Source organism: Ranitomeya variabilis, chromosome 3, assembly GCF_051348905.1.
Source record: "Ranitomeya variabilis isolate aRanVar5 chromosome 3, aRanVar5.hap1, whole genome shotgun sequence".
NCBI classification, from domain to species: domain Eukaryota; kingdom Metazoa; phylum Chordata; class Amphibia; order Anura; family Dendrobatidae; genus Ranitomeya; species Ranitomeya variabilis.
The window spans coordinates 679,197,005-679,222,199 of record NC_135234.1 but is presented as its reverse complement, the minus strand read 5'-3'; the positions used below and the strand labels follow the sequence as shown (position 1 = coordinate 679,222,199).

General features: G+C 46.6%; 1 protein-coding gene across 3 annotated transcripts in view; it reads left to right on the top strand.

The window, feature by feature from the left end:
- CSAD (cysteine sulfinic acid decarboxylase) overlaps positions 1-25,195 on the top strand; it is a 116,018-nt gene that overhangs the window by 48,589 nt on the left and 42,234 nt on the right. For all 3 annotated transcript variants that reach the window (XM_077298024.1, XM_077298025.1, XM_077298026.1), the window contains 3 exons: positions 2,687-2,741; positions 6,119-6,235; positions 9,905-9,969. In XM_077298024.1, the coding sequence (XP_077154139.1) occupies positions 2,687-2,741; positions 6,119-6,235; positions 9,905-9,969 (237 nt within the window). The remainder of the gene's footprint in view (positions 1-2,686; positions 2,742-6,118; positions 6,236-9,904; positions 9,970-25,195) is intronic.

The window sequence follows — 25,195 nt, the reverse complement described above, 5'->3', positions numbered from 1 at the left end:
CCTGTGGTATTCGGTCAAGATGACCGACGCTGCTAGGGGTCCACTGGGGTGATGTTATGGCAGCTAGATGGTGTACCTTCCCACAGGTGAAGTATGTCCCCAGGGCTTCCCAGTAAGGTAGATGATGATGGTGTAGGTCGCAGTAAATAACGAGGACACAGGGTTGCAGTCTCTTTACCTCTTAACTGAAGGTTTCAGCATCCGCAATCCAGAGCACTGCTAACAGGGCTGGCTGAGTCCGGCCGGTCCGAAGGCACATCCAGAGTTCCCTTTGCAGGTGGAAATCAGTAACCTTCCTACTAGCGCCTGTGTGTTGTAGTACCTCCCTGCTGAGCACCACGGGATAGTCCTCACAACTGTCATGTATGTTTCTGATATTCTCTCTCTCTACGTCCCCCAGATGATATGGATAGGACTACCCATATGACGGGGTAGGCCTGGAGCTATTTTATAGGGACCCTAGAGACGCCCCTCTCCCACAATTTGCCTCCGTTGTCTTCATTAGGTTAAAGGTTGGGCAGCCAACTTGGAATTGACTGTCTTGCCGTTGTTTGAAGTAATGCGTAGAGCCTATTACTCCCTCGGTGTTCCGGCCACCAGCTACGCTCCTCAGAAGGATGTTGCCGATCTTAAAGTAGGATAGTAATGTAGATGGTTAGCACTCAACTAGGTGAAGCAACGGTGCCAGTGAAAGGGAACCCAATGTTCCATAAGTCCAAGTCCAATATAGAATCACTGCACTCAGTCGAAAGGTATGCTTTAAAGTGAATCAATTTTATTAACGGTGATAGGTGGAGCGACAGTTTTGACGTTTCGGCCGAACCACGGCCTTTATCATATAGTCGCCTTAGGGATCACCGGGTAAGTATTGTCACCGCTATGTAGTATTCCACAATGACGCAATGTGTCAGTCATTGGTGGCGCAGTTGTCATGTGAAGGCACAGCCGTGCCGATGCGACTATATGATAAAGGCCGTGGTTCGGCCGAAACGTCAAAACTGTCGCTCCACCTATCACCGTTAATAAAATTGATTCACTTTAAAGCATACCTTTCGACTGAGTGCAGTGATTCTATATTGGACTTGTTGCCGATCTTAAGGCAGGACTCCTCCTGGTATTATCTCCTTGTGCTGTGATCTCGTTTCTCACTTCTCCACAATATACTTCGCTTCTTGTCCTTTCTTAGGATGCTGTCGCAATGAGGTGCAGGCGCAGCTCCATAACTTTCTATCTCGTGCTAAGTCTCTGCCAGGATCCCACCCCTGACAGGGACCTCTGTCTGCAGCTCAGATGTTCCTCCTTCTCTCCCTGTCTGCCTGACAGGTCTTCTCTGGGTCTCACCCAGGCAGCTTTCTGACTAACTTCCTATCCAACCCCCAGTTTTACCCGAGTGTGAGGAGTGGCCTAATAGATAGGACCTTTTGCTCCCCCTGGTGGCCGGAGTGTGAAGTGTAGTGTGTGACTGTGATACCTGGTCAGGTGAACTCTTTTAGTACCATCAGACGTACCATCACTCCCCCTGGTGGAAGAGCGACAATACTGCAACGACCAGGACTCTGGGGCGCTGCATGCTTGTTACTCGAGTTTCTCCGAGCATGCTCGGGTGGTCTCCGAGTATTTTGGCGTGCTTGGAGATTTAGTTTATGTCCACGCATTTGCATGATTTGCGACTGCTAGACAGCTTGAATACGTGTGTGGATTGCCTGTTTGTTAGGAAATCCCAACATGTATTCAAGCTGTCTAGCAGCCGCAAACCATGCAGCTGTGTCGACATAAACTAAATATCCGAGCACACCAAAATACTCGGAGACCACCCGAGCATGCTTGGGAAAACACAAGCAACTAATCACTAATTGTAACCACTCCATGAATGCCCCATGACTGAAAGCTGGCAGCTTCTGGGTGGAAATAAATACATTTTTTCCCAGTAGCCGCACTTTCAGTTAAGGGACCAGGAAACATTGTAACTAGAGTTGAGCGAATATGTTCAGAAACGACAGCCGACTTTACCATATTCGTGCCATTTTGGTACCTTATTCATGCCAAATTTATGTTTGACGATCGGTTCTGAACATATTCGCTTAAGTCTAGTCCAACTAACTCCAATGACGTTCAGCTGTGTTCGACAAATATTTCAAATACAATATTCGCCGGCGATCGTAATCCGAATCGAATTTTGCAAAATTTGCTCAATGTTAATTGTCACGCTATTTACCTTTAGATTAACGTTATATCTTCAGGGAAATAACATTTCCTAGTTGACAGTTTCCCTTTAACTAGGAACTGAGCTGCAACATGTGAAAACGGCCATTAAACTGAGTATGGAGTTGTGTTACTCTAGCCACCACCGTTGCACACAGCTGCTTAGTGGGGGTGCAGGGTGTCGGAAACCACACCAATCTGAGAATAGGCTACCAATATCCAAGTGGTGGACAACGCATTTGACAGAAACATCTTTAATTATTGTTTTTCACTTTTTGCAGAAGTTCTATAAAGTTGTCAGTAGTAAGTCTTCATGGTTACATGATAGAGCTGAATGATTGTATCGTCCGAGCCAAGCTAACTGCTGATTAGCTTGGTACATGATAAAATACATGATTAGCACATGACAAACCGTTGGATGCCAGCGATCTCCACATCCAGATATTATACTGTGACTTTATGCTGTAACTTTATTTCAACACAGAGGGAAAATGATTCCTGAAGATTTGGAAGACAAAATACTAAAAGTTAAAACTGAGGTAATTGAAGTTTAGACACAAAATAAAGTCTTTAAAAGAGACATCTATAATAGAGTCACATGAATGTAATAGTTTAAAAGGGTGTACTCTGTTACACAAAATAATAAAAGTGTCTTGATCTTCAGCTATTCCTTTCAGTCCTGGCTTTGGCAGCCCCATCTCGAGCCCTGGGCCTAAATATGAAAGATTTTCCTGTCTTGGTGCGGTGTCAGAGCTTGGTGGGAAGGAGGCTGACGGACAGCCCCATATTAAAAGGCACCTGTCAGCAGGATTGTGCTCAGTAACCTGGGGTGATGAAATCCGTCTTGTGGTTGTTGTTTAATCTTTATTTTCAGTTTTGAGTTAATGTTATGCTCGTGCTTGGGGCGGCCTGTGGAGGGTCGTCATGTGGTGCTCAGACTAGGTACTCATAATGCAGACTGCTGACAGGTCACTGATCCCTCACTGACCGGCCCCCTAGTTTTCATACTGATTATTATATGAATTGAAAAAAAATATCAGCTTCAGCAGGCAGGCGCACATGTATAATGTGCATTAAATTCTTATATGTAAAGTCAGTGAGTGATCAGTGACCTGTCAGAAGCCATACAGATGAATATCTAATCAGAGCACCACATGAAGACCCCCCTCAGGCTGCCCCGGACCACTAGAATGTCATTTACTGAAAATGAAGATTCAACAGCAACCACAAGACGGATTTCATCACCCAGGTATCATTTTAATAAGTATAACGGCGCTGACCTGACACTGTCTGTAGGTTACTGTGCACAATCCTGTTGACAGGTTCCCTTTAATAGTTAAGCCAACCATTCTCTTTCAAGCCCAATGTATAGACATAGAAGGAGAGTAGCTTAACTTCTAAAATAAGCAATTAGCTGGCCCCTTTATTTGTAACACCCTATGTATAGAAAGAAAAGGGGGCTGGCTTAGCTACAGAAATAAAGTTAGCCTGTCAGTTTCACACACATCCTGATGTAAAAAAAACACTCTCCCCTGCTAAGGACATAACCAGAAATGAAGCTGTTGACACTAGGGACTAGCGGGAGAGCAGAAGATCGGGACACCTTTGATAATACAAATATATTACTAATTTGTAGAACTTACTACTTATGCAAATGTAAAGCTGATTTCCCACTCTATTTAAAGGGCCACTGTCACCCCCCCCCAGCCGTTATAAACTAAAAGAGCCACCTTGTGCAGCAGTAATGCTGCAGTCTAACAAGGTGGCTCTTTTAGTTTTTGATTCATTTATTACCTCAAAAAAGCGTTTAAAAAATTGGCCACACATACCAGATATTGTACCAGGAGGCGGTCCGAATCGTCCTCTATCAATCTCCCAACTGCCGTCACTCTTCTCTTCAGGGGCGATGGTACCCGCCCCCTGAGCGCTGTTATCTTCTGAAATCCGGCGCCTGCGCTGTGCGTGCCTGCCTGGGGCCTGCGCAGTGTTCATTGTCAGTGCGGCCACACTGTTGCTGAATCCCCCGCCCCACACTGTTATTCATTATGCACAGTGCGGGGCTGGAGTTCCTGGGAAGGCGGGGGAGCTGGGGAGCGTCTAAACAGCGCAGTGCGCATGCCCAGGAACCCCAGCCCCGCACTGTGCATAATGAATAACAGTGCGGGGCGGGGGATTCAGCAACAGTGTGGCCGCACTGACAATGAACACTGCGCAGGCCCCAGGCAGGCACGCACAGCGCAGGCGCCAGATTTCAGAAGATAACAGCGCTCAGGGGGCGGGTACCATCGCCCCTGAAGAGAAGAGTGAGTTGGGGGATTCATACAGGACGCTTCGGACCGCCTCCTGGTACAATATCTGGTATGTGTGGCCAATTTTTAAAACGCTTTTTTGAGGTAATAAATGAATCAAAAACTAAAAGAGCCACCTTGTTAGACTGCAGCATTACTGCTGCACAAGGTGGCTCTTTTAGTTTATAACGGCTGGGGGGGGTGACAGTGGCCCTTTAACGTGGACCCCAAATGATTCCTGTAATGTAATGCCTGTAATGTAAAATAACAAGGCCAAGCAGTGCGCCATTGCGCTAACGCCATCTCCCCTGCGCTGCCCCAGTCGATGATGTGAGCTTTTGGTGTGACATTACCTCTCCAGCCAATACAGAAACCAAAGCAGTGGTGGGGAGAGTGTGCGAGAACAGGGAAGGGTGAGTGCTATATAACCTTATTTTTTCCATTACAGGAATTGTTTGGTGTTCACTTTTCTAAAGGTAGAAAACCCCTTTAAGTATAATTTTGTTTAACTGGAAGGTGCCTTTGGGGACTCATTTACACGGAAATGCTATGTGCTTAGGTACTTTATGTAGGCCCTCCTTGTAAGAGCACATGGTGCTTTAGTTTAGTGATGTATTGTATTTTACCCTTGAAGATTATCTATAGGGCGGCATACCTCTGTAACTTGTCATCAATGGTTTTATTTCCTTCATATATTCTCATTAAAACTGTAAAAATGAAAATCTAAGAGTGAAAAAAAAATCCTAGAAATTGTAATTTGTAACATGTTCCAAGTGTGCAAATGCTATTTTCTCTGATTTTTCTAAATGATCAATGCAAATGAGTCAGTAAAATGTTCAAATCATCAACCATTAGAGTAGAAATCAACCATCCACTACTCGATCCATCTGGACCATCCAGGGTTGCATGGCACTGATCAACAAAGAAAACCGATGTAAAATTAATGTTCATGCATGTCTGGGTCCCCTGCAACTATTTATGTATTGAGCACTCTTTAAAGGTGGCCAAATAGTAGGTTTATGCACAACAGCAAGCCTGTGAAGAATGCTACACCTTGAGGTTCACAGGACTCCTGAGGCACCAGCACCTTTAATCCCTGTTGACTGCTTCGTAATGGTATTTTAGCAGTTTTTCTCTTAATCCAATTCATTTTTCTGGCAGAAATCTTCTTCATTATGCCTTTGTCTGCACAAACTTGTCTGTGCTCTGCATCAGCCACAAATCTCTTCACAGTATGATGATCACCTTTAAGTTTTTGTGAAATATCTAATGCTCTCATGCCTTGTCCAAAACTATGCACTATTTGCTCAGTAGAGAGATTCTTTTTCTTTTCCATATTGTTTGTAGCCCGTGGCTGCTTAATAATGTGAAACGTCCTTCTAAAGTAGTTTTTCTTTATTGGACTCACCTGGCAAACTAATTATGACAGGTGTTTGAGATTGGTACAGTGATCCTGTGATCCAAAAAGCCGTGAGACACAAGACCAATCATGCATTTATTTGAAAAATAAAAAATTACATCTTTATGACACTTAAATCGAATTTACATAATAATTTGGAACATGGTGTATAGTATAGGTTTACATATTTTTGTAAATACTGTACTTGGGATACTTTTTCTAACTTTAGGGTTCTGTACCTTTCTTGGTAAGCGCGACTTGTGGGACAACAGTTTTTGGAGCATTTGATCCCCTGGAAGGAATAGCAGAAGTGTGTGAGCGGCACAGTCTATGGTTTCATGTTGATGTAAGTTTGGTCTCATGTATATCATTATTGGTAGTGGTGATCGCCTCACCTGGCTTAGCATGGCAACGGCTACAATCCAGGCATAAAACCTAGAAGGTGAGTACCCAGTTATCCTTATTTAAAGTTGATTATAAGTGTGTGATTGCTGGTCTCTCCTGTTATGTTTGCTCCAATATCTTGATACTCATAATTTTTGTTTAAAATTAAAAAGCCTGTGGTTTGTCCTTGGCAGGCCTTTTAATTTGATAAATAACAGAGCCTACCTGCAACACCCATCCAACTTAGGCTAGGTCTCTAGATCAGGTGGGTGAAAAACAGACAGACACCAGGGTGCACCTTGGCATAGTTAGGCAGGTTTAAGGCTCCAATGTCATCCGAATACAGTCCAATTTTTTCTCGGACCCATAGATCTGAAACTCAGATATGTGTTAGATTTTCTCACCGGACTACCTGGTCTGAGGAAAAAGTTGGACATGTACACAGCCCATAGAATATGATGGGTACAAGGCTCTCCATGTAAACTACAGCTAGCATTCTCTGATATAATCGGTCATGTGCAGTGTCGGACTGGAGCACCTTGGGCCCATCAGAGAAAATCATTCTTGGGGCCCACTATGTAGCTACATAGAAATGAATTCAAGACCACCAATTGTGTTGTAAAACACGCTAATATCAGGGTATAATATAAGGTAGTACACTTCTTAATTATGTAACAGGGGTTGGGGTAGCCCCTCATAGAAAATAAAGTAACCCACCTCATAGAATATAATGTAGCCTCCCTCAAGGAATATAATGCAGCCCCCCTCATAAGGTATAATACGGCACCCCACAAAATATAATGCAACCCCCTCATAAGATATAATGCAACCCGCTCCCCCATAGAATATAATGTAGCATCCTCATATGGCATAATGCAGCCTCCTTCATATAGTATAATGCAGCCCCTCCACAGAATATAATGTAGCCCCCCTCAGAGTATAATGCAACCCCCTCATAAGACAGCCCCCAATAGAATATACTGTAGCCCCCTCATAGGGCATAATGCAGCTCCCCTCATATAGTATGATGTATCCCCCTGAAAGAATGCAGCCCCCCACAGAATTATAATGTAGCCCCCTCATAGGGTATAATGCAGCCCCCCTGATAGGGTATAATGCAGCCCCCTCCACCACCATCATTGTTCTCCCCCTCCACCCCCATCATTGTACTCATCACCACCTCCATCATTGCTTTTTCACCCACCACCTCCATCATTGCCTCCTCCCCACCACCACCATCTTTGTCCATTACAAAACCATCATTGCTTTCTCCCCCACTACCCCATCATTGCCCATTCCAACTCCTCCATCATTGCCTCCCCCACCACCATCATCATTGCCTCAACCACCACCATTATTGCCTTCTCCCTACCACCATCATTGCCTCCCCCACCACCATCATCATCATTGCTTCCCCCTCCACCATCATCACCTCTCCCACCACCATCATCATTGCCTCCCCACTGCCATCATCATCATCGCCTCCCCCACCACCATCATCGCCTCCCCCCACCATCATCATCATTGCCTCCACCACCATCATTGCCTCCACCGCCATCATCATTGCCTCCACCACCACCATCCTTGCCTCCCCCACCACACACAGACAGCACAGCACCACTCTCTCACACACACACACACAAAGCACCGCATCACATACGCACAGGCAGAGACACACACACACAGCACCCACTCACCTCTCTGCACGTTCCCCGCAGCCGCAGCACATACCGGCAGTTTCCTCTCTGAAACAGCCGCAAATGATGATGTCATCCAGCCGCGCTGAGTCAGACAGGAAGTGTCGGGCAGGAAGGAGGACGGCGCTGGATCACTGCAGCTCCGCTCCAGTCCCAAACTCCGGGGCCTCGATTCAGCAGCACTGGTGGGCAGTGTTAGCCTCAGCCTAATGCTGCCCACTATTACAGTGGAATGATTATTCACCCCTCTCCATGCCCATGGGGGCATGGGGAAGCGTGAATATTCATTTCTCTTTAGCAGTGGGGAGAGGCTCCTGTCTCCAGCTGCTGCTCTCTGGCACCGGGAGGGCCCCCCTTGACTCAGGGGCCCCATAGCAGCTGGATGTGCAGCTATTAGCAAAACCCCACTGGCTGGGGGCCACTCGAGCAGTGGGGGCCCTAGGCAGCTGTTGGCCAATATGTCAGCAGGTGTCAGTGCCTGGGCACACCGGAGAGTCCTCCGGATCTCCGGTGGGCCAGTATGACACTGGTCATGTGCACGAGCTCTAACGTTAATGTCTTTTCGTAGGGGAGTGTGGAGAAAGCAGCTGCCAGGCAGCTCTAGCAGTGGCTTATCTCCTGGATAACATATATTAATTTCCACCAATATCATGTGTCACGGAGGAGTCAGGAGTCCTGTTCTGACTTTTTAGTAGCCTAATTATCATCACAGACTGAATTACAATGATAGATATTATCTCTATATACAGCACATAACACAGGACCCAGCATTCATAATACTTGATATCACAGCTCACCTCCTGCCCCTCCCTTCACTATGACATTTGTCCGGATCAGAGGACTCCTAAAAAACTCTCCTAGGAGAAGTCAGTTGTCATTGGCTTACCGTGACAGACAGGAGCCAGAAGACCGCAGCGTCTTATTTCTCAAACTCCTGCACTGATTAGAATCACTTCACCTTCATATTAAACAGTGCAGGTTTCTTTTAGCAGTGCAGGGGTTAATCTGGTCAGTTGAGAGCTCCTGGAAGCTTTCCTGTGTTAAGCTTCAGCTGTGTACTGTTAGCCACTCCCATCTCCTATATAATCTTTATCCTGGCTAGCAGTCATTGTCAGAGCTAGCTTATGCTGCATGGCTGGAGGTTGTTGGTGGTTATTGGAGAAGGCATTTGGTGGATTGATCTGTGACTGTTGCTAGATTCTGAGTGTGTGATAATTCCCTTTCTTCTCCTACTTTGGTTTAACGCCATCCTCCACTCCCTGGGGTTTACCGGTGTTTACCTCTGTTGTTTACGTGTGTATATTTGTAAGATTGATATTTTCCATTATTACGGTTTGTTTTACCTTGTTAGTCTGGTTGGTGTATTAAGGTACACTACTACGCCCCTCTTCCCTGGGTGGGGGCAAGCTAGCGCACTCCAAGCGTTGAGGACAGGGAAGGAGCCTGGTCTTGGGACACCTGACATCAGAGTTTTGACATCAGTAAGCCAGTCTATTGCTGCCCATTTGGCGACGCTAATGTTAGATTTAATGGCAGGTGTGAAAATTGCAAGACTTTTTAAAAATAAAGTAAAGTAAAGGTTGCATTAAAAAACAATATAATGTTTTTCAAATAATGTTAACATAAAAGCCTGATTTAAATAATTTGTCACTTTCTGATTGCACATTCCCTTTAAACGTGCAGCAACAAAAGTTTGAAGCAAAAATTGCTCGAAAACTAAGCCAACTAACCAAGAGGAGATAAGATAGACAAAAGTGTGTAGAGATGCATGAGTGACTGAGGATCTTTTTCAGAGTGTCTAATTTGCCTCGTAGATATTGGTCAGGATTAATAAATAAGCCAAAAATTCTACCAGGTTTGAAAAACCTTCTACAATAGATGTGGAAAATTTACCCATAGGTTATAACTAATCCATATTCATTTATTTTCTATAGGCTGCATGGGGAGGCAGTGCCTTATTATCCAGTAGGCACAGACACCTACTGAAGGGAATAGAGAGGTCAGTGCTATGGCTGCAGATAACAATGAGCTATTTCATGACAGTCATTAACAGATTATATTATAGTGAAGGACCCCATTGTTCTAACAGATCTGAAAAGCTGTTGCATAACTCATAATGCATCTGTCCACTGTACCATGGCATCTGTGTATTATAGACTTTTATGTTAAATAAGTATTTATAGAAGAAAATCCCATGACAGACAACATGATCAGGGATACCGGAAATGACCCACTAAATGTCACTTGCCTAACCCAGCAAGAAGTTTGGTGCCGCCTCTAAATCACTAAAATAAGCAAATCCCTGAAATAGGCAAACACCCCCTGAGTACTGCAGGGATTAAGTACAGTGATAGACAGACCATTAGTTCTAATATTCATGGGGCCAATAATAACAGGGTCTGTGCCACAGGACTGGCGCATAGTAAATACGGTGCCAATATTCAAAAAAGGGACAAAATCTGAGCCTGGAAATTATAGGCTGGTAAAATTTAACCTCAGCTGTGGGTAAAATACTTAAAGGGAATATGTCACTCCAAAAATCATATATGAGCTAAGGTAAGAAAAACAGGTTATACTATACTCATCCAGGGGCGGTCCCGGTTCATTTTGGGTCCGATGGGTGTTGCGGTGCAGGTCCAGCGCCTCCTATCTTCATACGATGACGTCCTCTTCTTGTTTCCTGCCGCGGATCCGGCGCAGGTGTACTTTGTCTGCCCTGTACTGCAGTGCGCAGGCACCGGGCTTTTTTGGCCTTTCCCGGCGCCTGCACACTGCAGTACTTTGCTCTGCCCTCAACCTCGACACCCATCGGACCCGAAACAAACTGGGACCGCCCCTGGGTGAGTATAATATAACCTGTTTTTCTTACCTTTCAGGTTACATCGGGGCTTATCTACAGCATTACAGGCCTTAGCTCATATACGATTTTTGTCTTTTGTGGGTACAGATTCTCTTTAATGGTTTCCTATGAGATGCTATCCTGAATTAGAATGGTCCCTTAGTCTGTTTCAGTAGACTCCACAATCATGGGGAAGACTGTGACTTGACAGATGTCTAGAAGGCAGTCATTGACACACTCCACAAGAAGGGTAAGCCACAAAAGGTTATTGCTAAAGATGCTGGTTGTTAACAGAGTGCTGTATCCAAGCATATCAATGGAAAGTTGAGTGGAAGAAAAAAAGTGTGGTAGAAAAAGGTGCACAAGCAACTGGGATAACCACAGCCTTGAAAGGATTATTAAAAAAAGGGCCATTACAAAATTTGGGGAGATTCACAAGGTAGTGGACTGCTGCTGGAGTCATTGCTTCAAGAGCCACCACACACAGATGTATCCAGGACATGGGCTACAAGAGTCGCATTCCTTGTGTCAGGCCACTCATGACCAATAGAAAACGCCAGGAGCGTCTTACCTGTGCCAAGGAGAAAAAGAACTGGACTGTTGCTCAGTGGTCCAAGGTGTTGTTTTCGTTGTTTTCAGATGAATGTAAAGTTTGCATTTCATTGGGAAATAAAGGTCCCAGAGTCTGGAGCTGGAAGAAGAGTGGAGAGGCACACAATCTCAGCTGCTTGAGGTCTAGTTTCCACAATCAGTGATGGTTTGGGGAGCCATGTCATCTGCTGGTGTAGGTCCACTGTGTTTTATCAAGACCAAAGTGAGCGCAGCCGTCTACCAGGAAATTTTAGAGCACTTCATGCTTCCTTCTGCCGACAAGCTTTTTGGAGAAGGAAATGTCATTTTACAGCAGGACTTGGCACCTGTCCACACTGCCAAAAGTACCAATACCTGGTTTTAAAACAACAGTATCACTGTGCTTGATTGGCCAGCAAACTCGCCTGACCTTAACCCCATAGAGAATCTATGGGGTATTGTCAAGAGAAAGATGAGAGACATCAGACCCAACAATGCAGGGGAGCTGAAGGCTGCTATTAAAGCAACCTGAGATTCCATAACACCTCAGCAGTGCCACAGACTGATCGCCTCCATGCCATGCAGCATTGATGCAGTAATTGACGCAAAAGGAACCCCGGCCAAGTATTGAGTGCATTTACTGAACACATATTTCAGAAAGGCTTCTCTCACACTTCCGTCAGTACTCAGCCGTCACCAGGCGTCGGCGCGACGTACCGACGGAAGCTTATGAAATTTTGAGTGACGTAAGCAGCAGACGCAGTGTTTCAACGCGTCTGTTGCTCATTGTAAAGTCCCAGGGAGGAGGGGGTGGAGTTCCAGCCACGCATGCGCATTAAAAAATGCAGGAGACGACGTACGAAAAAATGTTCCCTTGTACGTTTTTTCACAACGACGGCCTGCCAAATACCGACGCATCCAGTGCACGACGTATGGAACGTGTGTCCATACATCGCAATGCGTCGGTAATCCAAGTCTATGTGAAAAAAACGCATCCTGTGGGCAACTTTGCAGGATGCGTTTTTTTCACAAAACGATGCATTGTGACGGTGCAAGATAAATGGAAATGTGAAAGTAGCCTAAGCCAACATTTCAGATTTAAAAAAAAATTTTCAAGCTGTTGTTGTAAAGTATTCTAATTTACTGAGATAGTGACTTTTGGGTTTTCATTGGCTTTAAGCCATAATCATCAACATTAACAGAAATAAATACTTGAAATGCATCATTCTGTAATGACACTATATATGAGATTCACATTTTGCATTGAAGAATTGAAATAAATTAACTTTTTGATGATAAAATAATTTTGTGAGAAACTCCTGTATGTCCTACGAGGAACAGTTAAAGGATCTGGGAATGTATAGCCTACAAAAAAGAAGGCTAAGAGGAGACTTAATAGCGGCCTACAAAGATAAGGGATGTCACAGTGTAGAGGGATCATCATCATTCTCATTTGCACATGGAAACGCAAGAAGCAATGGAATTAAACTGAAAGACAGAAGATACAGATTACAGTAGATTGTTATGATCTGGTGGCCTAGGAGCAGCATGAGACGTACTCTGGGAAGGTGGTATCTGTACTGACCGCAGACCCTGAACTTAACACCGCAACTAGAAGTAGCCGTGGGATGTACCTACCAATCCTAGACACCTCGACACAGCCGGAGGACTAATTAACCCTAAAGATAGAAAAGGGAAAACTATCTTGCCTCAGAGAAAATCCCCAAAGGATAGACAGCCCCCCACAAATATTGACTGTGAGAGGAGAGGAAAAAACATACACAGACTGAAAACAGGATTTAGCAAAGGAGGCCAATCTAGCTAAATAGGAAGGATAGGACAGAGAACTATGCGGTCAGTATTAAAATACTAGAAAATATCCACCACAGAAAATACAAAAACTCCACATCTAACTAAAGACATGGAGGGTATATCTGCCTCTCTAGAGATTCCAGCTTGGCTGCATAAATCCTTACACAGATTAAGCTGGACAAGAAAAAATATGAAATGCACTGAACAATAAGGCCCACAATTTGTGGGCTGCAAAAACAAGCAGAACTTATCTTGGTTGAAATGAACAGCAAGCAGGAGAGACCAGGAAGGGATGTGAATCCTCCAGAAACAATAAACAACTGGCACTGACTAAAGGGTGAAGCCAGACTAAATAGCCCAGTCCGAAGTGGACACACCTGATGACTGCTGTGAAGGACAGACAGCAGCGCTACCACTTATAACCACTGGAGGGAGCCCAAGAGCAGAATTCACAACAGTACTCCCCCCCTTGAGGAGGGGTCACCGAACCCTCACCAGAGCCCCCAGGCCGATCAGGACGAGCCAAATGGAAGGCACGAACCAAATCATCAGCATGAACATCGGAGGCAACAACCCAAGAATTATCCTCCTGGCCATAACCCTTCCACTTGACAAGATACTGAAGCCTCCGCCTTGAAAAACGAGAATCCAAGATCTTCTCAACAACATACTCCAACTCCCCATCAATCAACACCGGGGCAGGAGGATCAACAGAGGGAACAACGGGCACCACATATTTCCGCAACAAAGATCTATGAAAAACATTATGGATGGAAAAAGAGGCTGGAAGGGCCAAACGAAAAGACACTGGATTGATAATCTCAGAAATCCTATAAGGACCAATAAACCGAGGCTTGAACTTAGGGGAAGAAACCTTCATAGGAACATGACGGGAAGACAACCAGATCAAATCCCCAACCCGAAGCCGGGAACCCACACGCCGACGACGGTTAGCAAAACGCTGAGCCTCCTCCTGAGACAACACCAAATTGTCCACAACATGAGCCCAAATTTGCTGCAACCTGTCAACCACAGAGTCCACCCCAGGACAATCAGAAGGCTCAACCTGCCCTGAAGAAAAACGAGGATGACACCCAGAATTACAAAAGAAGGGTGAAACCAAGGTAGCAGAACTAGCCCGATTATTAATGGCAAACTCGGCCAATGGCAAGAAAGCCACCCAATCATCCTGATCGGCAGACACAAAGCATCTCAAATAAGTTTCCAAAGTCTGGTTAGTTCGCTCGGTTTGGCCATTTGTCTGAGGATGAAATGCGGAAGAAAAAGACAAATCAATGCCCAGCCTAGCACAAAAGGCCAGCCAAAACCTGGAAACAAACTGGGAACCTCTATCGGACACAATATTCTCCGTAATGCCATGCAAACGAACCACATGCTGAAAAAACAACGGAACCAAATCAGAAGAGGACGGCAATTTAGACAAAGGTACCAAATGAACCATCTTAGAAAACCGGTCACAAATCAACCAGATAACCGACATCCTCTGGGAAACAGGAAGATCTGAAATAAAATCCATAGAAATATGCGTCCAAGGCCTCTCAGGGACCGGCAAAGGCAAGAGCAACCCACTAGCGCGGGAACAGCAAGGCTTGGCCCGCGCACAAGTCCCACAGGACTGCACAAAAGAACGAACATCCCGTGACAAAGAAGGCCACCAAAAGGACCTACTAACCAAATCTCTGGTACCAAAAATCCCAGGATGGCCAGCCAACACAGAACAATGAACCTCAGAAATCACTTTGCTAGTCCATCTGTCAGGAACAAACAGTTTCCCCACTGGACAGCGGTCAGGTTTATCAGCCTGAAATTCCTGAAGAACCCGTCGTAAATCCTCCTTAAGAATGCCAACCGGCTCAAGGACCCCAGGAGAATCAGGCAAAAAACTCCTAGAGAGGGCATCAGCCTTAACATTCTTAGAACCCCGAAGATACGAGACAACAAAATCAAAACGGGAGAAAAACAGGGACAATCGGGCCTGTCTAGGATTCAGCCGTTTGGCAGACTCGAGGTAAATCAGATTCTTATGATCGGTCAAGACCACAATACGGTGCTTGGCCCCCTCAAGCCAATGTCGCCACTCCTCACATGCCCACTTCATAGCCAACAACTCACGATTGCCGACATCATAATTGCGTTCCGCAGGCGAAAACTTTCGAGAAAAGAAGGCACACGGTTTCATCAAGGAACCAGCAGAATTCCTCTGAGACAAAATGGCCCCTGCCCCAATCTCAGAAGCGTCAACCTCAACCTGAAAAGGAAGAGAAACATCCAGCTGACGCAACACAGGGGCAGAAGTAAATCGGCGTTTAAGCTCCTGAAAGGCAGAAACAGCCGCAGAGGACCAATTCGTCACATCAGCGCCTTTCTTCGTCAAATCGGTCAGGGGTTTAACCACACTGGAGAAGTTGGCAATGAAACAGCGATAAAAATTAGCAAAGCCCAAAAATTTCTGAAGGCTCTTCACGGATGTGGGCTGGATCCAATCATGAATGGCCTGAACCTTAACCGGATCCATTTCTATAGATGAGGGAGAAAAAATGAAGCCCAAAAAAGAAACCTTCTGTACTCCAAACAGGCACTTAGACCCCTTCACAAACAAGGCATTATCACGAAGGATCTGAAATACCATCCTGACTTGTTTCACATGAGACTCCCAATCATCTGAAAAAATCAAAATATCATCCAAATATACAATCATGAATTTATCAAGATAATTCCGAAATATATCATGCATGAAGGACTGAAACACAGATGGAGCATTAGAGAGTCCGAATGGCATCACAAGATATTCAAAATGGCCCTCGGGCGTATTAAACGCAGTTTTCCATTCGTCACCCTGCTTAATACGAACAAGATTATATGCCCCTCGAAGGTCAATCCTAGTAAACCAAATAGCCCCCTTAATCCTGGCAAACAAATCAGAAAGCAAAGGCAAAGGGTATTGGAATTTGACTGTGATCTTATTCAAGAGGCGATAATCAGTACAGGGTCTCAAGGAGCCATCCTTTTTGGCAAAAAAAAAAAACCTGCTCCCAATGGAGAAGAAGATGGCCGAATATGCCCCTTCTCCAAAGACTCCTCAACATAACTCCGCATGGCGGCATGTTCTGGCACAGACAGGTTGAAAAGTCGGCCCTTAGGGAACTTACAGCCTGGAATCAAGTCAATAGCACAATCACAGTCCCTATGCGGTGGAAGGGAACTGGATTTGGGCTCATCGAAAACACCCTGGAAATCTGACAAAAACTCAGGAATTTCAGAAGAGGGGGAGGAGGAAATTGACATCAAAGAAACGTCATCATGAACCCCCTGACAACCCCAACTAGTCACAGACATAGATTTCCAATCCAACACCGGATTATGCACCTGTAACCATGGAAACCCCAGCACAATAGCATCATGCAAATTATGCAACACCAGAAAACGACAATCTTCCTGATGGGCTGGCGCCATGCACATGGTTAGCTGTGTCCAAAACTGAGGTTTATTTTTAGCCAATGGTGTAGCATCAATGCCCCTCAAAGGGATAGGACTCTGCAAGGGCTGTAAGGAAAAACCACAACATCTGGCAAATTCTAAGTCCATTAAATTTAAAGTGGGGCCTGAATCCACAAATGCCATGACAGAAAATGACGATAATGAGCAGATCAGGGTCACAGATAACAGAAATTTAGGTTGTGCAGTACTGATGGTAACGGAATTAGCGATTCTCTTGGCACGCTTAGGGCAATCAGAAATGACATGAGCAGAATCGCCGCAGTAAAAACACAACCTATTCTGACGTCTGAATCCTTGGAGTTCAGCTCTAGACACAATCCTATCACACTGCATAGGCTCAGGACTCCGCTCGGAAGACAACGCCATAGTGTGCACAACTCTGCGCTCACGCAAGCGCCGATCAATTTGAATGGCCAGAGACATAGAATCACTCAGACCAGCAGGCGTGGGGAACCCCACCATAACATCTTTAACGGATTCAGAAAGACCCTTTCTGAAAATTGCCGCCAAAGCATCCTCATTACATTTAGTCAGCACAGACCATTTTCTAAATTTCTGGCAATACGATTCTGCCGCTTCTTGAGCCTGACACAGGGCCAACAAGGTTTTCTCAGCATGATCCACAGAATTAGGTTCATCATACAATAACCCAAGCGCCTGAAAAAAGGTGTCTACATTAAGCAAGGCCGGATTCCCAGATTCCAGGGAAAACGCCCAATCCTGAGGATCGCCACGCAACAGAGATATGACAATTTTAACCTGCTGGATGGGATCACCAGAGGAACGGGGCTTCAGAGCAAAAAACAGTTTACAGTTATTTTTAAAGCTCAAAACTTTGGACCTGTCCCCAAAAAAACAGATCAGGAGTTGGAATTCTAGGCTCTAAAACCGGAGTCTGAACGATATAATCAGAAATACCCTGTACTCTAGCAGCAAGTTGATCCACACGAGAAGCAAGTCCCTGAACATCCATGTCAGCGCCAAACTCCTGAGCCACTCAGAGGTAAAGAGGGAAAAAAAAACACAACAGAGTACAGAAAAAAAATGGCTCAGCACTTTCTTTCCCTTCTTCTGAGATGCGGTTAACTCATTGTTGGCCAGTTGTACTGTTATGATCTGGTGGCCTAGGAGCAGCATGAGACGTACTCTGGGAAGGTGGTATCTGTACTGACCGCAGACCCTGAACTTAACACCGCAAGTAGAAGTAGCCGTGGGATGTACCTACCAATCCTAGACACCTCGACACAGCCGGAGGACTAATTAACCCTAAAGATAGAAAAGGGAAAACTATCTTGCCTCAGAGAAAATCCCCAAAGGATAGACAGCCCCCCACAAATATTGACTGTGAGAGGAGAGGAAAAAACATACACAGACTGAAAACAGGATTTAGCAAAGGAGGCCAATCTAGCTAAATAGGAAGGATAGGACAGAGAACTATGCGGTCAGTATTAAAATACTAGAAAATATCCACCACAGAAAATACAAAAACTCCACATCTAACTGAAGACATGGAGGGTATATTTGCCTCTCCAGAGATTCCAGCTTGGCTGCATAAATCCTTACACAGATTAAGCTGGACAAGAAAAAACATGAAATGCACTGAACAATAAGGCCCACAACATGTGGGCTGCAAAAACAAGCAGAACTTATCTTGGTTGAAATGAACAGCAAGCAGGAGAGACCAGGAAGGGATGTGAATCCTCCAGAAACAATGAACAACTGGCACTGACTAAAGGGTGAAGCCAAACTAAATAGCCCAGTCCGAAGTGGACACACCTGATGACTGCTGTGAAGGACAGACAGCAACGCTACCACTTATAACCACCGGAGGGAGCCCAAGAGCAGAATTCACAACAGTAGATATTAGAAAAACGTTTTGACAGAGAGGGTGATAAACAAGTGGAACAGGATGCCACGAGAGGTGGTGAGTTCTCATTCAATGTAAGTCCTCAAATAGAGGCTGGACAGACATCAGTGTGGCACCCCAGGAGTCCGGTTGCCACAGTGGCATTGCCTCCCTCACAGGGAGTAATGTCATGCCTGGAAGCAAGGAGGGGTCCCCTTACCAGGTGTCAGTAGGCGAGAAGTAGAGCAGAACCTGGGGAGTGGAGCTGTGATTAAACTCGCCCCAGAACTGAGCGCTAGGAACCGGATACCGGAGTTCGTAGTTGCGTGGATACTGAAGTCCCGGCAGCTAAATCCGGAGGGCAGGAGACTGCAGGTCTCCTGGCCCAATCTAATACCCGGCGGCACAGCAGCAAACCAGAGCCTGGAGCCAACACAAAGGAGCAGCACCTGTCATAGGCTCAAGCTGCCTGCCATGCGAGCAACAGTTAGTTTTTAAAGGGAACCTGTCACCCCCCCAGGCATTTGTAACTAAAAGAGCCACTTTGTGCTGCACTAATGCTGCATTCTGACAAGGTGGCTCTTTTATTTCTTGTTCCTGCCACTGCTGAAAGAATGGTTTATCAAATTTGTCCCTCATACCTTGAATTCATCCGGGGGGCAGGTCTTTCCCCCCTAACACAGACCCACCACAGCCGTCACTCAGGGCCTCTGCGCGCCGGGCGCCGCCTCCTCTTCCTTCATTGGCGTCCCCGGTGCCTGCGCTGTAAGTTCGAAGGGCAGCGCAACTGCACATGCCCAAGGCCTAAGATCACAGCGCAGGCGCCGGTGAAAAATCAATAACGCTGAGGAGGCGGCATCCTGTAAACATGAAGGACAACATCTGCAAAGAGTTTGTATGTTCTCTCCGTGTTTGCGTGGGTTTTCTCCGGGTTCTCCGGTTTCCTCCCACATTCCAAAGACGTACTGATAGGGAATTTAGATTGTGAGCCCCATTGGGGACAGCAATGATAATGTGTGCAACCTGTAAAGCGCTGCGGAATATGTTAGCGCTATATAAAAATAAAGATTATTATTGTTAAACATGAGGAAGTAACTGACAGCTGTGGTGCGTCTGTGTTAGGGGGGAAAGATCTGCCCCCCGGACGAATTCAAGGTATGAGGGACAAATTTGATAAACGATTCTTTCAGCAGTGGCAGGAACAAGAACTAAAAGAGCCACCTTGTCAGAATGCAGCATTAGTGCTGCACAAGGTGGCTCTTTTAGTTACAAGCGCCTGGGAAGGTGACAGACTCCCTTTAAAAACAGAGAGACAGTTAGCAGCAGGAGGGTGAGCTGTTAGGCAGCAAGGAAAAAGGGAGGACATTGCAGAAGGAAGGCCTCTGTACCTACCTGGCCAGGTGTATCCAAAAATTGCTTCCAGGCTGCCCGGCTCTCCATTACGATCTGTTACCAGTACCCCGGTCTGTACTATCAACCATCAAATAAAGGAAAAGAAAACTACAGCCCTTGTGTCATTTAGTGATCTCTTGTGCCCTGAGGCCTGGACCACAAGGTACACAAAGCCTGACATAAATGGGACCGGTAGTCCTGGGGCCCCGCTCAACCTGTGGGTAGCAGAACCATCCCAGCTGTGTCACCATCAGCCCCAGCAGTCTCCTATAGCAGCATCGGCCATCCGTTGCCAAACACCACAGGCGGCGTCACTTTAAATGCCATATGCATATTCCCCATTTTACGGCACAGCCAGGGCCACGGAGTCGGGTCATGGCCCCATGACTTTCTCAAAGAACTGTCCGATCCGGTTCCGAGTACCCCAAGGCCCTGGTGGGCGTGTCATTTTGGCATCACAAACAGGATTTCGTAGCCTGGTATTACCGGGTACTGTGTGCCATAGACTTTATTGAACTGTATAATAGCCACGATTACTGTGCCATATGGCGTACAGAAAGCAGGAGGACCCGACTTGGAAACCCCTGGGAGCACAATCCATCCCGCCTGCGGAGCAGTTGCTTACTACGGTAACGATACCCAGAGCCTGGCTGAGGTTCACTACAGTAGGAGGGAAGCAGATGCCAAATCTAGGAGAGAACCCAACGGCGGGCGTGGCCGCAGCCACCGTACTGCCTTTATCCGCGCCATATATCCCAGGGACGGCCTGGCTACCTCAGTACTCAGGGGAGTTGCACACCCTGAGCAACTTTAAGGAGAGACTGCATAGTTTATTCGAAGTGTACCCCCTGTCAGAGAGCCAAAAAGTCAGCATCCTTATTGGCCAGCTAACCGATGCCGCCCAAGGGAGGTGAAGTCCTGGCTGGACACCGACAAAAGAACTGTTAGGCAAATCCTGGCCCGGCTGAAGGATACTTTTGACACCCGCACAGCAGCGGAGATTAAAATGAAATTCTATGGGTGCAAACAAAGGGTGCAGGACAGTGTACGGGACCATGCCCTAAACCTGCAAGAGGCGCTGCAGGCCATTAAACAGGTAGACCCCAGCAGTGTGCGAGATGAAGACAGATTGCTTTCTGAGCAGTTTACTGAGGGGCTTCTGTCTACCGCTCACCGGACACAGCTAAATATTATTGCCCTGCAAAACTCTGACCTGGACTTCGCACGATGTAAAGACCGTGCCATCCGGGTGCTGCGAGAACAAACCTCAAGTGTCACTGCACCCTTTCAGCGCCCAGCCATCACATACCACCAGAAGGCGGTGTCCTTTTCCACGGCACCCATGAAAGCCGATGCGCAGACCCTAGGTATTGACTCCTCTGCAGGCCTACGTCTCCAGGTCCAGGAGCTGACCAAAAAATGTGGCTGCACAAACCAAAACTGTGCAGTCCATGCAAGTGTCCTCAACGGAGAAGATCCAGCTGGCCTCCAGTCCAGATGACATCCTGTGGTGATGGCAGAGGAGAATCCCACCAACCAGAGGGAGAGACAACGATCGCTACGACCAGGATGGACGACCCATCTGTCGCCGCTGCAACAAGGCGGGGCACATCGCAAGATTCTGTGATTTAAACAAGCAAGCCCTGGGGCAGAGGGCCAACCCTCAGGAGTAAGACGACCGGACCCACAAAGCTGGCGAGACAGGAACATGGGAGGACGTCCGGTCCTGCCCATCGTGCTTGATGGCATCCCGATGAACGCTTTATTGGACTCCGGCTCCCAGGTGACAACGATGCCATATATCCTTTTTAAATGGCATTGGGCTGATTCAGGCATTACTTGCAGCCCAGATAAACACTTTAACATCTTTGCCAGCAATGGTCAACCCTTGCATCAGGTGAGCTCTAAGGAGGTGACCATCAAGGTTGGCCGAGTAGAATTGCAGTCGCAAGGTTTGATTATAGTTGATATTGCCAGACAAGAATGCCATCCTATGATTACTCTAGGCACCAATGTAATAGAGAATTGTCTTGGAGAAATTATTGTTTTGTTGCAACAGGTAGCCAAGACCGCCAGTTCCAGTCAGCAGCGTGTCCTGCAAAAGGAAATCAGAGCCCTTATGCAGAGACAACAGGTAGAGCTGTCTGGTGGAGAAGTCGGCAGTGTCAGAGTGAGTGATCCATTCCCCTTTGTAATACCACCTAGGAGTGGCAATAGGCCTCAGAGGTCAAGATTACCAGGCTCTGGTGGAACCTGTGTACTCTGATAGTAGACTCACCATCCTGACAGCCAGAGTCGATGTCGATGTCCGCAAGGGGAGGATACCCTTGCTTCTGTCCGACGAGGTGGAGGACAATGGCTCTGAGGGGCAGCTGGAGGATTGGTGTCAGAAGCTACACATAGGTACTGACTCCACCTCTTCGCACCAAAAGCATGGGGCTTACCGGGTGGTTCAGAATATGAGCGGGTCTTTAGCAAACACTCTCTAGACTTTGGGCAGGTAAAAGGGGTCCAACACCATATCCCCACCGGAGATCATCCGCCCATTAAAGAGAGGTACCGGCTTGTACCCCCAGCTCACTATCAATGTGATAAGAGTATGTTACAGGAGATGAAGGAGGCTGGGGTAATCAGAGATAGTTGTAGCCCCTGGGCAGCTCCGTTAGTTTTCGTTATAAAGAAAGATGGTACAATGAGGATGTGTGTTGACTACAGGCAGATTAACCGCATTACACATAAAGATGCCTACCCATTACCACTAATTGAGGAATCATTAGCTGCACTGAGATCACTAACTATTTCTCCACTTTAGATCTCACCAGTGGGTATTGGCAGGTTCCCGTGGCTGAAGCAAAGAGAAGACAGCGTTTACAACACCAATGGGCCTCTGCGAGTTCAACTGCATGCCATTCGGGCTCTGCAATGCACCGGGGAACATTCCAGCCTTTAATGGAATGATGCCTAGGACATAAAAACTTCGAAACCGTTTTGTTGTATCTGGACGATGTCATCGTCTACTCAAAGACGTACGAAGACCCCCTGGAGCACCTGGCCGAGATGTTTGAGGCCTTATCCGGTTTTGGCCTGAAAGTAAAGCCATCCAAGTGCCACCTGTTGAACCCCAAGGTGCAGTACCTAGGTCACATGGTAAGCACCGAAGGTGTGGCACCAGACCCTGAAAAAGTCACCGTGATCAAGGACTGGCCAAGACCCTTCACTATCAAGGAAGTGTGGCAGTTCATCGGGCTGGTAGTTTACTACAGGAGATTCATAAAGGGCTTCACCAAAATAGCGGCACCCATGCAGAACCTCTTAATAGGCCAGTCCAAGAAGGCCAAGAACCCAAGTCCTTGGAGTAAAAGAGAAGAATCCTTCACTCGGTTAAAGATAGCTCTTACGGGAGACAAAGTCCTGGCCTACCCCGACTATGACCAACCCTTTATACTATATACGGACGCCAGCGATATGGGATTGGGAACAGTACTGTCCCAGGTACAGAAAAGCAGAGAGAGAGAGTGTTTGCCTACGCCAGCAGGAAGCTTCGTCCTACGGAAAGGAACCCCGACAACTATAGTTCCTTTAAACTGGAGTTTCTCGCCATAGTCTGGGCGGTAACGGAGCGCTTAAAGCACTACCTGGCTTCAGTGAAGTTTACCATTTATGCGGATAGTAATCCACTGACCCACCTTGAAATGGAGAAGCTAGGTGCATTGTAGCAGCAATGGAAGGCTCGGCTGTGCAACTACGAGTTTACCATCAAATACCGGATGGGGAATGAAAACGCTAATGCTGATGCGCTGTCCAGGATGCCCAACTTGCCAGATGGGGGAGAAAACCCGGAGGAACTCGAAGAAATCGAGTTACCAGCCTTCCACCGCCCTGCTGCAGCCCAGTGCTCCCACTGCGTGAGGGACAAGCGCTATGCCATGCAAGAGGCAACAATTAACCCGTTTGCCCCACCATGGATGGGCAGAAATGCAGGATAGTGATCCGGCAGTCCGCCTAGTAAAGGAAATGCTGACACAAGCTGATTCGCACCCTGGTCCAGATGCTCCACAAGAGACCCAACAGTTGTGGAAGGAGAAGGACAAGCTATTCATCTATGAGGGGAAGCTGTGTCGGAGAACGTCAACTCCCGAACCCACTAACTGATCTGGCAGGTGCTAGTCCCGAAGCGGGATGTGCCAATGGTCTTAGAAGCATATCATGATGGAGCAGGACACTTCGGGTGGAAGAAGTTGGAAGTCCTGCTACGTGAGCGATCCTACTGGGTTGGCACGAGGAAAGCAATCGAGAAATGGTGTTGAGAATGTGGTCCATGCAACCTGAGACGAAAAAGCCGTGATAGCCAGAGGGCTCCCATACAGCCCATAGTCACCAAACAACCACTTGAGCTGGTAGCCTTGGACCACGTGAAGCTGGCCCCAAGCCGGTCAGGCTATGTCTGTGCCCTCATCATAGTAGACCACTAGTCCCAGTTCCTGGTAGTAGTGCCAGTGAAGGATCAGACAGCGAAGACGGCAGCCTGTAATAATTATAGGGGATAACTCAGGAGACTCTTTGCGTGGAACAAGACAACTACAGGACACCATTTTATCAGTGGTAAAGTCTATATTATCACACGGTGATTCAAACAGGTGCAGAGAGAAACTCAAGTCCACAACACTTGGTGCAAATATCAAATGCAGCTCAGCAGTCTATAGGAAACTTCAGAGGAAAATGCAATCAAGCAGAAAGTCTATGAAGCACAGTTATTCTTGAGGATACTTGACACGAATAAATCCTTGTCTTAGTCCAAATACAGATAAGCTTATAGGGCAGTTCAAATCATATCTTAGCTCAACCAGGGAGGCCTGGTTAATAGTCTCAGGTTTTTGCAGAGCAGAAACAGCTTACATGTCCAGCAAATGCAGATGGAAGTAAACACGAGCAGCAGATGAAGGAGGATTACTGGAAACTGGTGTATGCAGCAGGAACTCAGAGCAGAGTAGCAGGATCACCACACAGGTTCACAAGAGCAGGTATATAGCCAGGGAGTAATCAGAGGTCAGGAGCTGGATGCAAGGCAGAATACTCTAGCACAGACTGAAGGCTGGGGTGGAGTTTTATAGCAGGAAGACACAGTGCACATGAGACCAAAGACGCCATCTTGGAAAAGGGCAGTAATGCACAAAAGGTAAAAAATGTTCAGAGTCCTGACACAGCCAAAGCATTTCAACAACACTTTTGTTGCCCGCACGGTTACCC